Raw genomic sequence first — 15,982 nt, 5'->3', positions numbered from 1 at the left:
TGGCGCGATATTTCGAATTTTTATCTCAGTTTTACGGTTTTCATTTTTGACTCACCCTCGTATATACATCCACATAGCATTGCAACCCAGAAGGCCAATACTGACATATTCATTCCTGTGAGAACCTCACACTCGTGTTCTTAACCTCTTTTTCTGACCCGATATCCAAAACTTTTGTTAATAAAATAGTTCCGCAAGTTTGTAGGAATGTAAAAAATAAATAAGTGATACATTTGACGTTCACTACCTTTAATCATGCGAGTTTGGACTAAGATGGCAACAGTCTTAAAAGAAAGGAGCTGAATACACTTCAAACTGGTATGGTATTTTAGCATATCATATTTTTAACCTAACCTTATCATATTGCTAATAATTTTGATTTTGATATTATATGCTTCAGTGTTAGATTTTTAATCAACCTGTGTCGACATTTTTCTTGTCAACAAATTAACAATGCTGCTTTTATATTTCATTTCTTTTCTAGGCATAACACAAAGCGATATTATAGAATGAGACCCATTCAGATCATTCTTTCTCAAATTTTTGAACCTTTGATCCCCTTCTTGGAATTTCTTACAAATAAAACCTATATATATGTGTGTGTGTGTGTGCATATGTGCACGTGTCTTAAGCACGAATTAAGTGTCATGTGAACAAATTGTTTTTGGGTACCATGTGCCCAATGTTCAACAGTTTAATATTTTTTTTACTCATATTTTCTAAAATATTTCTGGGGCTAATTAAATAGTTTCCTTATTTCTATCACCAAATTGGATTTTTTTAAAGTATTCTGCATTACACATTTACAAATTGTATATGCATATTTTTTTATGAAAAGGCAATTGTTTTCCCTCTTTCATATCGGCAAGTTTCTCAACAACTAATTTTTAGGCACCTACAGCTAATGGTACAGTCAAAACTTATTTCTAAGGAATATGTGATAAACCAATATTTTGTTTACTTACATTCTCTCACAAATGTTATAAGGCTTCATCATCTACCAACATAACTCTCTTTAAAAACTGAGACGGTAGTACAGTGTCAAAATAATTTGATTCAGAATCAGAAGCCACGCCACTTTTAATATTTTTTCACTTATTCTGGACAATAACTTGCGACCCTTTATGTTTGATGGTCATACACAAATTTTATAAACAGAATGCCCCATGAAATGTATGTCAAACAATGGGTGGTTACTGGCTTATTTTGAGTGAAAAATGTTATACCAATATAAGTAAAACTCTAAGCTATGATGAACAGAAAGGAGAAATCTCAAGGAAAAACACAGATTAAATTAAATTATTGTAACTGGAGATACGAGAATCGGCTATATAAGAATAGCATGCTCCTCATGTTTAATATATGTGAAGACATAACCTACATATTTTAATGACTTCCTTAATTGGCTATGCACAAGTGAGCTCATTTTAAAATAGACTTCTGGAAGCTTCCATTATTATTTCACACGAGACCAGCACCATCCATGATGCACTGTAAGAATTCATCTCGTGTCCGATTTCTCCTGATACACCAAGTCCTTCATACATCCCCACACGCAGAAATAAAGGAGCGTCAGGTCTGATAAATGGGGAAGCCAGATGGCTACATAACAGTTGAGTTTCTGACTTATGTGGGTCTCTCTCTCGCTCCCTTAAAAAAAAGGCACTGAGTAACAACCCAGAGTTCGGCAGATATTTCATGGGACAGTCTGTATACTCATATTTCAATCATAGACCATTGTTTCTCTGCCTGTGTGACAACTGTATGAACAGTGCACCATTTCAAGAAGTTTTTCTTCTGTTTAATATTTTTTAAAGTCATTAAAAAGCACTGTCATTTATCTGCCTAAAGATCAGCGTATTCTTTTCTATACCAACTATTTCTTTGCCATATAAAATGGAAAATCCACTGTTTAGTTTCAAATCTTGGACCAGAACACCCCCTACTGAATATGGTTGTGGGAAGAAACAAAAGAAGTTCTTATACTCTGCGGACTTTATATTTATACACTGCTTGGAAATTCTAAGTAACTTACTGCATGCAAAAACAACAATTAAAATTCTAAAACAATGTTTATTTATAATTTCATCTAAAATAATCTTCAGTTTGCATATTCATACAATTAAAAAATAACTTTAAATATCAATTTAAAAATTTGGCAACAGCTAAATATTCCATAAATGTAATAAATTACAACAAAAACAAGTTCATTTGAAGAACTGTGAAACTAAAATCTCAACTGCATTCTTCAGCCTCCATGCTGTGTAGCAAGATTATTTCCTTCACTTGGATCAGACAGTCCAGATGATCATACACTTCCTATTCATCGAATACAAACGCACACAAACAGATATTTATCCTTCGTACGGAAGTAAGTTCGTCCTCGCCGATCGATCTACGGTGGCTCTGTCCACTATCACAGCAAGTACACTTTACAAACATACTTGATATTGTGGTCTTCAAAATTACATCTATAGGAACCCAAGTAGTCTAATGTGTACAAACAGTTCTAATCATAGTTTCATTACGTTACAAATTGCGTCTACTTCACCGATCCCTACAAGCTACGGCTGCCACTAGAGCCGCGCCTCGTCCACTTCCATCCTCCGAAAGCATGATGTCAAACTGTAATGACAATTATATATTAGTTAATGTTGTATCACTACAAGAATAATATATTTATTTCCTGTTTAAAAATGTTTCGCCACACAAAAATATATCCTGCCTAAGAAGAGCGGTTTTAACGGCACATTTGAACATTTCACCCTAATAGCTTGTCAGATTGTAGAAATGAGTGAGAAAGTAGATTCGCACATAAATCAATGTATGTCACGAGCGCTCAGGAGCACTCGGTGAGTGGTACGAGTTACGCAGAATTGTGCCAGCTTCAACCATCTTGCTGAACACAGCAGCCACTCCCTCATTGGCAATCCCAATGTGCCAGAAATCTCTGGGAACTGGAAAATGTCACTTCAAATTTGTTTGGAAGACAAGTAAAACAAACAAGAATGAATGACATTTCTGAACAGACTATTTCAGTTTAACCACGACAGTAGGAACACGTAGGATGTAGTTGAAAGCCTGTTTTTCCACTCACTGATTCAATGCAGAAGTATACTGTAACGTTTATTCCGTTCGTTTTCTACAAGGGATATACCATAATTCCGAGAACACTTTGAAGCTACCCTTTCAAGAAATTTGTATTCCATGATCCCTTGGAAAACTTAAGAGAGATCCAATGCACATATTTCAGTCTTCGACCAACTTTATATGACGCACGAGGGCTTTATTGAACTGTGTGGGGCTTATGAACTGCTATGGTACCCTGGTCCTCCCGGTTGGGGGTTGGTCGCAAGGCTAACAACCTTGCACCTTAAAAAGGAAGATGTTTCGAAACCTCGATCGAAGCCTCGGACAGACGGACCTAACAGAGGACCGAACGGAAGAGGAGAATTGAGGAGGCCGTGGACCGAATACGGACCGGAGAGCCATAGAAGAAGAAGTGTTTAAATTATGAAAAATATAAAAATTAATGTGTTACACACTGTACATTAAGTCTATGGTTAAAACATGAAATTTAAAATATTCTGTTAATATTTCCTTCTTATCTACGATAGAATTATATTAAGTAACAGTTAAGTACGCAAAGCACACCTTCATCTGCTCTAAAGAATCCTTGTAGGGTAAGTTTATATGGTACTTAAAGTACAGTGATTATTTAATATTAATGCGGTCCTTATTGTAACCACATCTACGTCCTTTGCTTACTTACCTATTATTAACGTAATTTTATATTACATAAAAGGAAATGTTATGTTTTAACCATAGACTTAATGTACAGCATGTTATAAAAATATGTCTTTATTTCAAGCACTAGCAGATTATAAGCCACACACAAGTCAATAAAATCCTCGTGTGCCATCTAAAGACGAAACGCAAACTGCCAGAACTAACCTTTCGTACTTACCAGGGAGTCATCGAGCAAAAATCAAGAATCACAAGTGAGCAAAACATTAATCATTGATAAGCGATCAGTATCGGTAGAAATGCATTTTATAATACAGTATGACAACTCATAAAACTAATGATTAGTGGCACACAAATTTCACTTTTCAACACCATAAAATAAACTGAAGGGTCTGATAGCTTCCAAAATAAAATGTTGTCCCAAAAAAGGCTTAAAAAGACCTCTAAAACATGGAAGATTCCATTTTGCAGCAACGTAATGTACTGATATTGATGATAAAATAGTATATATCTACAACACATAAAATGAAGATTTTCTCCAGGAATTAACTGACCTTAATGCCAGGTGTTACTAGCTGTGCAATCTTCTCGGTCATGAGGTCGTGGAAGTGCGGATGAAAACGGTACACTGAACCATCAATACCCACAGTCACGTTATCTTTGCCCATCTTGTTAATCAGTGTGGCCGCACCAGCCGACACGAGATGTGCGGCACGCCTTGACACACACTCGCATACGTAACGCACGTTGCTGCAGTCTTGGTCGGTCGCATGGCTCAGGCCCAGTTCATCCAACACTTGCCGGCAGTTCACGTAGCTTCCCCTCTTGTCACTGTAAAATTAATAATCACTGGAGTAGAAAATAGATTTCTCGTCTTTTGTCGCATTAATATTAAAATGTCACTTGATTCTGTTTTCAACACGCATCTGATATCCATGCACTTGTAGAAAATTAAAATATAAAAAGTTAATATTTCCCTTGACAGATGCAGAAGGGAAGCGTGAATGGTGAAGGAGTATAAGCATGCTTTTATATTTAAATTATCCAGTTTTTGGACAATCGGTGCCACTCTTCTTAAACGGTCGTGTGCATATATGATTGTCTCCTTGTTGCAAGATAAAAACAAAAATCCTTGTGAAGTGTCGCTGAACGAAACTTGCAAATGTACTGTGTTTCACCTTTTCTCTTGTCTGTAGTGCACGCATTACACCACCTGGTTTGATAGTTCATTTCTCCTACTACTATCCCCCCCCCAAGTGTCAGTCATCAGGGCGATGAATTGCCCTGATGATGGAGGCAGTATGACCTCCGAAACGTTGGTAAACATCAACCAGACTACACAGCGCAACAACCCAGAAGACAGAAATCTTCATACTCTGATGACAGAGGCAGTATGACCTCTGAAACGTTGGTTAACGTGGACCAAACTACACAGCGCAACAACCCAGAAGACAGAAATCTTCATACTCTGATGACGGAGGCAGTATGACCTCCGAAACGTTGGTAAACATCGACCAGACTACACAGCGCAACAACCCAGAAGACAGAAATCTTCATACTCTGATGACGGAGGCAGTATGACCTCCGAAACGTTGGTAAACATCGACCAAACTACACAGCGCAACAACCCAGAAGACAGAAATCTTCATACTCTGATGACGGAGGCAGTATGACCTCCGAAACGTTGGTAAACATCGACCAGACTACACAGCGCAACAACCCAGAAGACAGAAATCTTCATACTCTGATGACAGAGGCAGTATGACCTCTGAAACGTTGGTTAACGTGGACCAAACTACACAGCGCAACAACCCAGAAGACAGAAATCTTCATACTCTGATGACGGAGGCAGTATGACCTCCGAAACGTTGCTTAACATCGACCAGACTACACAGCGCAACAACCCAGAAGACAGAAATCTTCATACTCTGATGACGGAGGCAGTATGACCTCCGAAACGTTGGTTAACATCGACCAGACTACACAGCGCAACAACCCAGAAGACAGAAATCTTCATACTCTGATGACGGAGGCAGTATGACCTCCGAAACGTTGGTAAACATCGACCAGACTACACAGCGCAACAACCCAGAAGACAAATCTTCATTGCTCTGATGACGGAGGCAGTATGACCTCTGAAATGTCGGTTAACATCGACCAAACTACACAGCGCAACAACCCAGAAGACAGAAATCTTCATACTCTGATGACAGAGGCAGTATGACCTCTGAAACGTTGGTTAACGTGGACCAAACTACACAGCGCAACAACCCAGAAGACAGAAATCTTCATACTCTGATGACGGAGGCAGTATGACCTCCGAAACGTTGGTTAACATCGACCAGACTGCACAGCGCAACAACCCAGAAGACAGAAATCTTCATACTCTGATGACGGAGGCAGTGTGACCTCCGAAACGTTGGTAAACATCGACCAGACTACACAGCGCAACAACCCAGAAGACAAATCTTCATTGCTCTGATGACGGAGGCAGTATGACCTCTGAAACGTTGGTTAACATGGACCAGACTACACAGCGCAACAACCCAGAAGACAGAAATCTTCATCGCCCTGATGACGGAGGCAGTATGACCTCTGAAACGTTGGTTAACATCGACCAAACTACACAGCGCAACAACCCAGAAGACAGAAATCTTCATACTCATCGCTGTGAACACCTCAAATCTTACAAGATATTTTAAGTTCTTCCCAGAACTTACTGTTCTCAAGAATGAAAGGTGCTACGACAGGAGGAAAATGAAAAGAAAACTCTACAAAATATCATAAATAACATTTTTTCAAAGAGCAAATCATTAAATTCAGTGACATCATCTACATACCTTGGGATGTCTTAAGAGGTACTGATATATATTTATTTATTCACGCTTTATGATAAATGTGCCAAGTACTGGCTTCCTCCAAGATTAGAGGAATGTGTTTGGACAACGAAACTTACCTCTCAATTTCAGAAACGTATTTAGTGAAGAAGTTTCCCCTCTTGTAGAGCAGATCAGAGCCCTTTCCTCCAAACAAGAGACCTTGTTTAGTAAACTTGACCAGGATCAACCTCGCAAGTTCACCCATGTACATTCCAGAGATCATTTTCTCATGTCTGAAAGAAGATTATGTTGTAATTAGAGTTTGATGTGGCTCTAAATTAATTATTATCCTGGGGTCTCGGGTTCGATTCCCGGTGGTGCCCGAATTTATAACTTGTGTTGGGCAAGGCCGTGGTCTAGGCAACACGGAGTTTTCCTCCGTGGCATTTCAACAATTACTCCATTCACACACAGAAGAAGGCAATGGCAAACCACTTCTGGATCATCTGCCAAGAACGTATATGAACAGGTCCCAGTCCGAGAAAAGGATGGAAGGATCCTGTTCGTATGGACCTGTCGTCAGACAGAACACTAAATAATAATATAATAACTCCCCTCTTGAATGTTAACAAGCTGTATGGGCACATCCATGTCCCACTTAAATTACAGACATCAATATTACTGAAACATTAAATGAATCCTGTATTACAGAAACTTTAAAAAGGATGTTAAAATTACAGCCCACGACTGTAATATTGAGACTTGCGGGGCGAGGAAATGGGGTGAAGGAGGAAAGGTAGCGTCTGCTTTTAACGCTACGGACTTTCTGCATTCCTCGCAGGTCTCAAGATTACAGTTGTGGGACTGTACTTAAATATGTTTTGTTCACCCCTGAAATACAAGAGGAATGGAACTTAACCTCTTGACCTCATGGAGCCAGGTCCTTGAGAAGTCAACAGTCAATCATTTAATATAACTCAGACTTTTATTATCGTGTTCAGAAGAGCCTGCCACTGGACCCATCTTGAGCCAGATGAATCCAGTTCACGACCAATTTTTTTTTAAAATACACAAAAATATTATCTTTACATGGGACTCGAAAGTTTTCTCTTTTTCCAAAAAGTTTTCTGACAATTTTTTTTTCTCCCATGCCAAAGCCATTGTATCGTCCTTTATTCATTACTAATAATTTAAGTCTACTTTCTTTGTTTGTTGAGTAATGCACATTGGGTTCATTACTCAATCCTCAGGACATTAATTTTAATTTATTCATATCAATCAACTTTACTAAACTAAAATACTCGAAAAAATGTCGCTCTTACACCACCCTTCATATTTTGAAGAGAAAAAAACCTATTTTACTTAAAATGTACAGAATATACATCAGTGACCATCTACAGTTATGAGTCATTAATGTAACAAACACATGTTGGAAAAAGTACATAATGAAAGACTGTCGTCACGTACCGCCTTACATTTGTAACATATTCTAGCAAGTACGACAAATACAATTTTTCAAAGCATCCTACTTACAGCTGTTTTCCTGGGTTGATAGAGTGCTGATCGATTTCACGATCGTACTCCGTACGGACAATGTCTAGCCGTCCATCATCGCCAAATGCTCCCCACTCCGTGTTGATGACAACGTATGGTTTTGATCTGTCTCCGTCAAACAGCTCGGCATTCTCTATCCTTTCAACATAACACGCATTGCTGCCTGTTCCTGTGTTCAGAGACAGAAGTATCAAAGTGAACCCTGTTACTTCAAAAGTACGTCAACAGCATTTCTGCCCTCAGTGATTTTAAAGTGCCTGCCACCATTTAAAAAATAATAATGACTCCAAAATTATATTTTAATTTCTAGAAGTCGGTTACGTAGGACATTAAAAGTTTATATGTAACAAAATCTGTTTTTATTAGAATATGTATAGTCCCAAGGACATACGCGTGGAAAACAATGTAAAAATATCTAATAAACAGAAAATTTTTAAGGCAAAAATGATACAAAAGGAATATAACAAAAATATCGTGCTCGAGTATTTTTTTAAATTCATATAATTGTCCTCCCTGTTGTTTTTATTGAAATTTAACTGAAAAGAAGTGTCACAAACGGGAAAGAATTAAGCAGACTATGTGTAGAATACTTTAATGGGTTACTCAGAGTATGGGTATGGATGTGAGCATGTACACACATACACAGCACAATTTTCTAAAGAAAAAAATATACCAGGTTGGCTCATAAGACCCAAAAATTCTGTGATGTTACCTCCAAATCACTGACTAACCATTTTTTAATTAATTAGTCCATTATTTGGCTAAACTCCGGTGGGATACATACGCATACAGGTTGAACGTTCAATGCCGCACAACAACCATTTTATATTTTAGTTGACAACATCAGTCTTTATTTAAAATTTATTCTATTTACCGTCCCCCCCCCAAATCATACTGCGCCTTATTCCATATCTCTATTTCTGAACATGACTGTACTCCATTATAGTATATTTACAAATACAACTGGCCCTTGGTCAGTTAATGCATAGCATAAATTGGGGTAACGTCATATTTCCATGTCATGCACTTGAAAGTAAAAAAGTTTGTCCAGCTACGTGCCATGTAGGCGCTTGGGGTGTGGAGATATAGCTCTTCTCTTCCTTGACACTAGATGGGGGTGAGTGGTTAGCATCACGCCCCGGTACCCATTGGACAGGAGGCTGTGTGGGCCCCAGAGCCGGTCTGGACGCAGAGGCTAGAGGAAAAATCCTCTGCCCCCGTCGGGGATCGAACCCCGGTCGTCCAGCCCGTAGCTAGTCACCATACTGACTGAGCTATCCCGGCTCATATGCACTTGAAAGTAAATCAACACAAAAGTACGAGGTCGTGCATGACTGCATAACAAAAAATTTGAAGGCACTGAATATTCATCCTGTGTATATAATGTACGTGAAAATCACTTTAAACAAAGTCCAATTCAAAAAAGGTTTCCAGATGTGCGCGCGTGCAGCTTTGACCGCAAGTACACAGATACGAGGCGTTTGCTGTTTCCGTTCATGAAAACGCATCTGAAATGGATAAATGCAATCCACTTGTAAGTAGGTTTTGCTACATAATGGGTTCTTATACTTGAAGCAGCGAGGAATATTCAAGCAAAACGTCAACACTGAACTTGTGGCCAAATTTTATTACACCGTATTTCTTGCAAGTTACTTTTTCCTGCCATTCCATCATGCACTAAGTGAAGACTAATAAGTAGGGGTGGGGAGACACTTGCGATAAAAATATTTTGCTACCTAATTTATACACAACACTCATATGCAAATATTTACAAGCATACAAACATCAGTGCATTGAAATAAACACATTACGTACACAAACAACAGTGACACTCGCTACAGTCTGCACATCTTTCCATGTTTTCTTTCTTTTTCTTCTTCTTCTTCTTCTAGTATAACTTCAATTTCATATAGGTTAGTGGAGTTTAGAAATGTTAAACTCTCAAAAATTTTATCTGCAAGTCTTTAACCATAATTATACAAACAGAAACATGACTTCAGAGATTTTATATAATAAATATTTGTATGAAAATATAATATATAGTGAATATCACTGCTATATTAATAACATACTTGCATGTTCAGACTGTAGAAACAAATGGATATAAATGTTTTAAATCTACAGGGAATGGAGTTCAAGTGCACGAGGCCGACAAAGTGCAGATTACGCCATCTTGTATACATACTCGTCAACCTGTACTGTTTCATGAACTTACTATTCGACCAGTTATAAAAATACAAATACTTCTAAAAATAATTAATATTTTATTACCTGCTTAAAGTAATCTACTTTACAGAATGCAGTACCTCATAACACCGGACAAATTATAGTAACACGCGAGATCATGATTATTCCGGTGGTAAATATGTTAGATATCCATTCTGGGCCTTAAATATTGTTTTGAATATGAAATTCTTGCCTCTCTGCAGTGCAGTGCTAGTCAGATACACTATCAATACATACTGAAATAAACACACATAACAGACCTACTGGAATACTGGGACGACCCGTCCTTCAAGTGCCTGAGCACCGCGGGTCCCAACTTTTTCGTTGGCTCGATCTATAGACATTTTTGGTAGGACTCCTTGGACGAGGGATCGGCCCGTCGCAAGGCCTCTACCTGTACACAGGACGACACAACATCCATGGCTTGAGTGGGATTTGAACCCACGGTCCCAGCGACCAAGCGACACAAGGCCCACGCCTCAGACCGCGCGGCCACTGCGGACCCCATAACAGACCTGCACAACAAAATATACACTACAACCTGACTTAAATACAAGAAAGCCAGTACAAAGTAAGAATGCGGTGAACAGCCCACCACCTGAGGAAAGACGACACAGAACTTAAAGGCATTAATACACTGCAAAATGCAAGACACAGATTTAAATCCATATAACAGACAAGTGCATGCATCGGCAGACAGTCGAAGTGCATCAGGCGAACGGCAATTCAAACTTTCCTACTTTCACATACCGACAATGAGGCCAATCCTGCAGTTGAAATTCTTCCATGCACAAGACATTAATGTTCCTGTTGTGTCATTGAGAATGGCACAAACATCAATTTGTACATCCTGAAATACAAAAATACATCGTATGACAATACAGCGTACACGCAGCGCAAATGGAGAAATGTGATGTAGCGCAACTTATCTGCATACCAGCTGCTACAAGAAGAAAGGTTTTGATCAGACATGCTTACGCTGAACCTCTAATCTGATGTATGAATTAAATAATAATATATTGATTCTGTAACTCCGTGGCGAACGCCATTCACGGTGGTGGACACAGAACGTTATTAAAATGATACAAAAATTAAGAAAATTGTTACGTAAAAGAAAACAGTATATGTAACATTACAATACTAAACTCTAATATAACTGCTTTACTTTGCGTCTCATATCAATGAATTTTATGCCCATGTAGAAATGGAATTAAAAAATGTATTTTTTATGAACTCGAGAATAACTTTTGTCTATTCCAGTGTGCGCTTCACCTATCAAACAACATATGACAATGTTGCCCAAATTTAAATACATATTCAAATGCTATTAAGCCCAGGTACGCCAATAACGCAAAATAAAATGATCTTTGATCTATGAAGGACGACCATATTATCTATTCTCTAAATTCTTATGAAATTTTTAATAACTATAACATAAAATACATTAAAATCTAATTAAAATTACACTTCTACAGCAGCGACCTTGCGGAGACAGCTAATTTTGGAAAACATCTATTGTAAAATTCGTTTTATTACAATCAAATTTATTAAGAATTATCTAAGTTGCACAATTTTAGTTCCACAGAATCAATGAAACATGAATTTGTATCACTTGTAATTCATAATCATTCAGAGGTTCAACTTATTAGCCACTCATGCCGTCACTCTCCTCGTGGTACTCAGAGCTATTCTTCGACTTACCAACAATTACGCCTATTCGGCAACTCCCATTTTTGTGAGCACAAGACATTAATGTGCCAACTGCATCATTTAGAATTCCTGCAACTTCTATATTGTAAGTATCCTGAAAAGATATTCAAACTATATGCATTCGGGGACAGGAGCTTTGGATCACACGTGGATACTAAATTTTATAAGCCAAATTCTTGAATTGGGAGGAGGGGGGGGGGGATGATAACCCTAAGTAGCAAGGAAATAAGATATTTCACGTCTAAGGGAAGTTAACAAATATACTCATAAAAATATTCGTTTTGGACATAACCTCAAAAGACGAACCTCAATAAATGAGGTTAGGGGACAAATGATTTTGTCGTCGTCATTCTGACTTGTCAGTGTCGTCCACAAATACTTGAATTTTGTCACATTTTCAAACGATTCATTAGCTATCCTTATATTCTGGTTCTGTCCTGAATTCTGATGCCAAGACATGACCATTTACTTTGTCTTTTCTGCATTTATTTCTAGACCAACTAGCCCTCAAGAGCGTTTCTGCGTTCGCTTTTATAGTATTTATATAAAAACTTACATTTCTTCTGGCAAGAGCATCCTTCAGAAGTCGAACCACATCTTCCCCGACGCATCCACTGCAATCAAACCCCTTTGTCCACCGTTCTAGTAAACCCTTCGTGAGTCCCTTCTGTGTGAGCGGGAAACTGAACGTAAATCCAAGAGGGAGTCGTTCATCTCCCACGTTGTGCTCCTTCATAAAGTTTGCCAAGCATTCTGCTATGTGATCAAACAGCTGAGAAAAATAAACCACAAAGTCAAGTTTAACGAAGGCAAGATTCAATCTGTAGCGTCAATAATATTAACACGTAAGTGTGTCGACCGCCACGGTGGTCTAGCGGTTAGAACGCTGGCCTTGTAATCCTGGGGTCTCGGGTTCGATTCCCGGCGGTGCCCGAATTTTTAACTTCCCCGGTTTCTCCGTGGCACTCCATACTCCATACAAATCACTTCTATAATTGATATGGTGCAGGACTAAATCTCTGTAAAATACATCAGAGTTCATAACATCTGTTTCCTTACCTGTGTTCCCGATCCCAACATAATACTTTGTGGTATGGCATAAATCTTTGATTTCATATCAAAGTGCTTTTCTCCAAGAGTTATGATCAACACACGGAAATTTGTACCACCAAGATCCAGTGCCAAGAATTTTCCTCGTTCTGAAATCAGTCAATCAGCCGCAAATCAGCAGATTTCCATATTTTCCCTCCTCTCGCACTGAATACAGTACAAAACCTCTATTAATAGGTTTGAAAATAAATACGTTCTGTATCACAAAGTGGCCAGTTTATCTACAATCGTAAATTTCATGATCAGACAGGCCGTGGGCTGGATAATCAGAATTAGGTTCTTACATTATCAGGATTTTTCAATGTCCTATATATATATATATATGGCTATTTTCCTGGGTATAAAGTGACTTTTGTATAGTGACAAAAGCCAGAATACACCAGTAAACAACTATCCTCATTCTACGTTCCCAGTCGTTTCCTTCAGTCTCTTTACAAATCAGTACTGAATTTAGACAGTGCCACCTTGATCGCACATGCCTGATCGTATGTCTTCTACCGAGTATCCATTGGCACATAACTTTTTTAAAAAAAGTTGCCAAAGTCTGTATAACCTAAGGGCAGGCAAGAAAGTGTGTGATCTATCCCTAAATAATATGATTATGGAAATATACCTTTTAAAAATTACGTATATAGTATAAAGGTCAGATAGAACAAAAACCTCATTAATTATTTGCATTTTGTGAGGTTAAGTACCAACTTTTACTGTGAAGACTACGTTGATTACAGGAGCCCAGATGCCAAATACAGTCGCCATTTGTCAGTGCATGAAATGTATAGACTCGGCCAGAGTATCTGAATATCAGAAACAATTCAACAGAAATTCTGAAATCGGACAAATATTTCTGCAAACTTCTCATGTTTTCAGAACAGTACACATTATGCAGGAATCGAAACATTTTAAAATATCTACCATCACAGGCACAGTTTAAAGTAGCATTACATAATTGTACTTGTAAATGATGTAAAGGTAGCCCTCGATTTACGCCGGGGACGCGTTCCTGGACGAATCGGCGTAAACGGAATCGGCGTAAATTGAAACTCTTTTATAATTTAAATCAATGGGAAGTCAATTACATGCGTTCCCAGCACCCAAACATTGACGAGTAATATAATGGCATTACATTTACAGCTCTGAAATAACGTAAATAAAATAAAGGGAATTTAAAAAATATATTTTATACGCTTACAATCGGCATTGACTGTGATTCTTTCATGTGATTGATATGTACAGTCATCTCTGCTGTTAAGCGATAGTTGCATTCATGTAAGACGCCGACCTATCGAAAATCGCGTAGTAAAAATAACCCCGGTACCTCCGCGGAGATTAAATTAGTCCTTTGAAAGTTTAAAGCGCCAAGAATGAAATTGCATAAGAGCAAACTCGCATATGCAAAAGTTTACATTTCACAAACAACTTTTATCGATTCATCGATATCATTGGGGAAAATTCGCGTTAACGAAACTTACGTAATTGCAGAGATGACTGTATATTTATAATTTTTATTAAAAATCAGCGATGTAAGAATTACGATTTAGTATAAGATTCAGTACGAGAAACATTGTAAAACGTTATAAATAATAGTTAAATATATTTTTTCACTTTCTTGTTTCAAAATCGGCGTTATTCTGAATCGGCGCAAATTGAACCGGCGTAAATCGAGGGTTACCTGTATTGTATTATGTATTATTCCACACACGACTGTTATGAATCCATTTTACTCAACACAGATACGTGTAAAGATAGATGTATGTTAGTTCGTATGTATTACCAGTGCCATTGGGCAGGTCCTGAACATAGGTCACAAAACATTTGACAATAGCCTTTTCGTGAGTGTCTTTCCGGAGGCCCAGTTGGATGTCCTCCAGAAGCCGATTCATTATCTCACTGATCTGAACATCAGTTAATAGCAGTTCCTTGCAATGCTCACGGATCTGTAAAAAGTAATAAATGACAATGTCATTAGGTCCTACATAACCATTTTGCAAAAGTCATTCTGAACATATTCAAGGATGAGACTGGGGTCATATTTTTAACTCGTGCTGATTGTGAGGCTCACATGGGTGAGTACTGACTTGACAAAAATTCAAGGAACATGACATAGAAATACGAATGCATGTATGAAACTTGTTGCGTAATACTAAACTCAAAGATCTTAATCTTCTAATTACATTGAAATCCTAGATTCTGTGGGTAAATTAACCAGTTATGCAACATAAGTAATATGCAATATTTTCATCACCATTTTGAGGTTATATGGAATCGTAACATATCGCCCACATCCAGTGAAAGAACAGCGTAATAATAATGGGTTTGTTATGGCCATCTATCAAAATATGAGGCACTTTAGTAGTTTTTCTCAGTTCATCCACAAAAATGTTGGGTTATGTAAGCAGTTACACTCGATACGAAGAGATAATATTTTTTAAAATTTACCCAGTGTTGTCTATCTTATCTGTCAGAGGCTTTCACAGTGATGAAAAATTGAATTGTAATCTACGTTATGATACGTAGCCACTGTTATACTACTATGAAAACAATTGTTAACAAAATGTCACCCAACATAACCTAAACGTACACATCGAAACCTCATCTAACCTAACCTAACTTTCAAAAGTAACCTAAAAAAATCCATTTCAACTCCCTGACTAATATAACACGGAGGTATATCTCCCCATCTAGAGAGATTCTTTTCATTACTTACATCCACCAATGTTGACGTGAGAATTTTACTTTCAGTCAAGTCAAACCAAATTTCATCGAAATCTAAAGTACGAATTTGAGGTCGTGCAGAATTGCACGGACAGACGGACAAA

At 37.9% G+C, this 15,982-nt stretch overlaps 1 protein-coding gene across 2 annotated transcripts in view; it reads right to left on the bottom strand.

Moving 5' to 3' along the window:
• Positions 1 to 2,053: 2,053 nt before the first annotated feature.
• The window catches only part of Hex-A (Hexokinase A), a 57,721-nt gene continuing 43,792 nt past the window's right edge, over positions 2,054 to 15,982 (bottom strand). The window contains exons 2-9 of one of the 2 annotated variants that reach the window (XM_087349709.1): positions 14,938 to 15,100; positions 13,116 to 13,255; positions 12,613 to 12,828; positions 12,048 to 12,150; positions 8,100 to 8,289; positions 6,704 to 6,859; positions 4,302 to 4,578; positions 2,054 to 2,625 (exon numbers count right to left, since the gene is read on the bottom strand). In XM_087349709.1, the coding sequence (XP_087205835.1) occupies positions 2,548 to 2,625; positions 4,302 to 4,578; positions 6,704 to 6,859; positions 8,100 to 8,289; positions 12,048 to 12,150; positions 12,613 to 12,828; positions 13,116 to 13,255; positions 14,938 to 15,100 (1,323 nt within the window). In that variant the 3' untranslated portion in view covers positions 2,054 to 2,547. Of the gene's footprint in view, positions 2,626 to 4,301; positions 4,579 to 6,703; positions 6,860 to 8,099; positions 8,290 to 11,096; positions 11,197 to 12,047; positions 12,151 to 12,612; positions 12,829 to 13,115; positions 13,256 to 14,937; positions 15,101 to 15,982 lie in introns of both variants that reach the window. The other variant, XM_087349710.1, reaches the window with a different exon arrangement.

The sequence above is a fragment of the Zootermopsis nevadensis genome, unplaced genomic scaffold, assembly GCF_977971745.1.
Source record: "Zootermopsis nevadensis isolate Lab colony 2312 unplaced genomic scaffold, Znev_1.0 Znev_ptg000016l, whole genome shotgun sequence".
In the NCBI taxonomy this organism is placed as follows: Eukaryota; Metazoa; Arthropoda; class Insecta; order Blattodea; family Termopsidae; genus Zootermopsis; species Zootermopsis nevadensis.
This window is presented reverse-complemented; position numbering and strand designations above follow the sequence as displayed.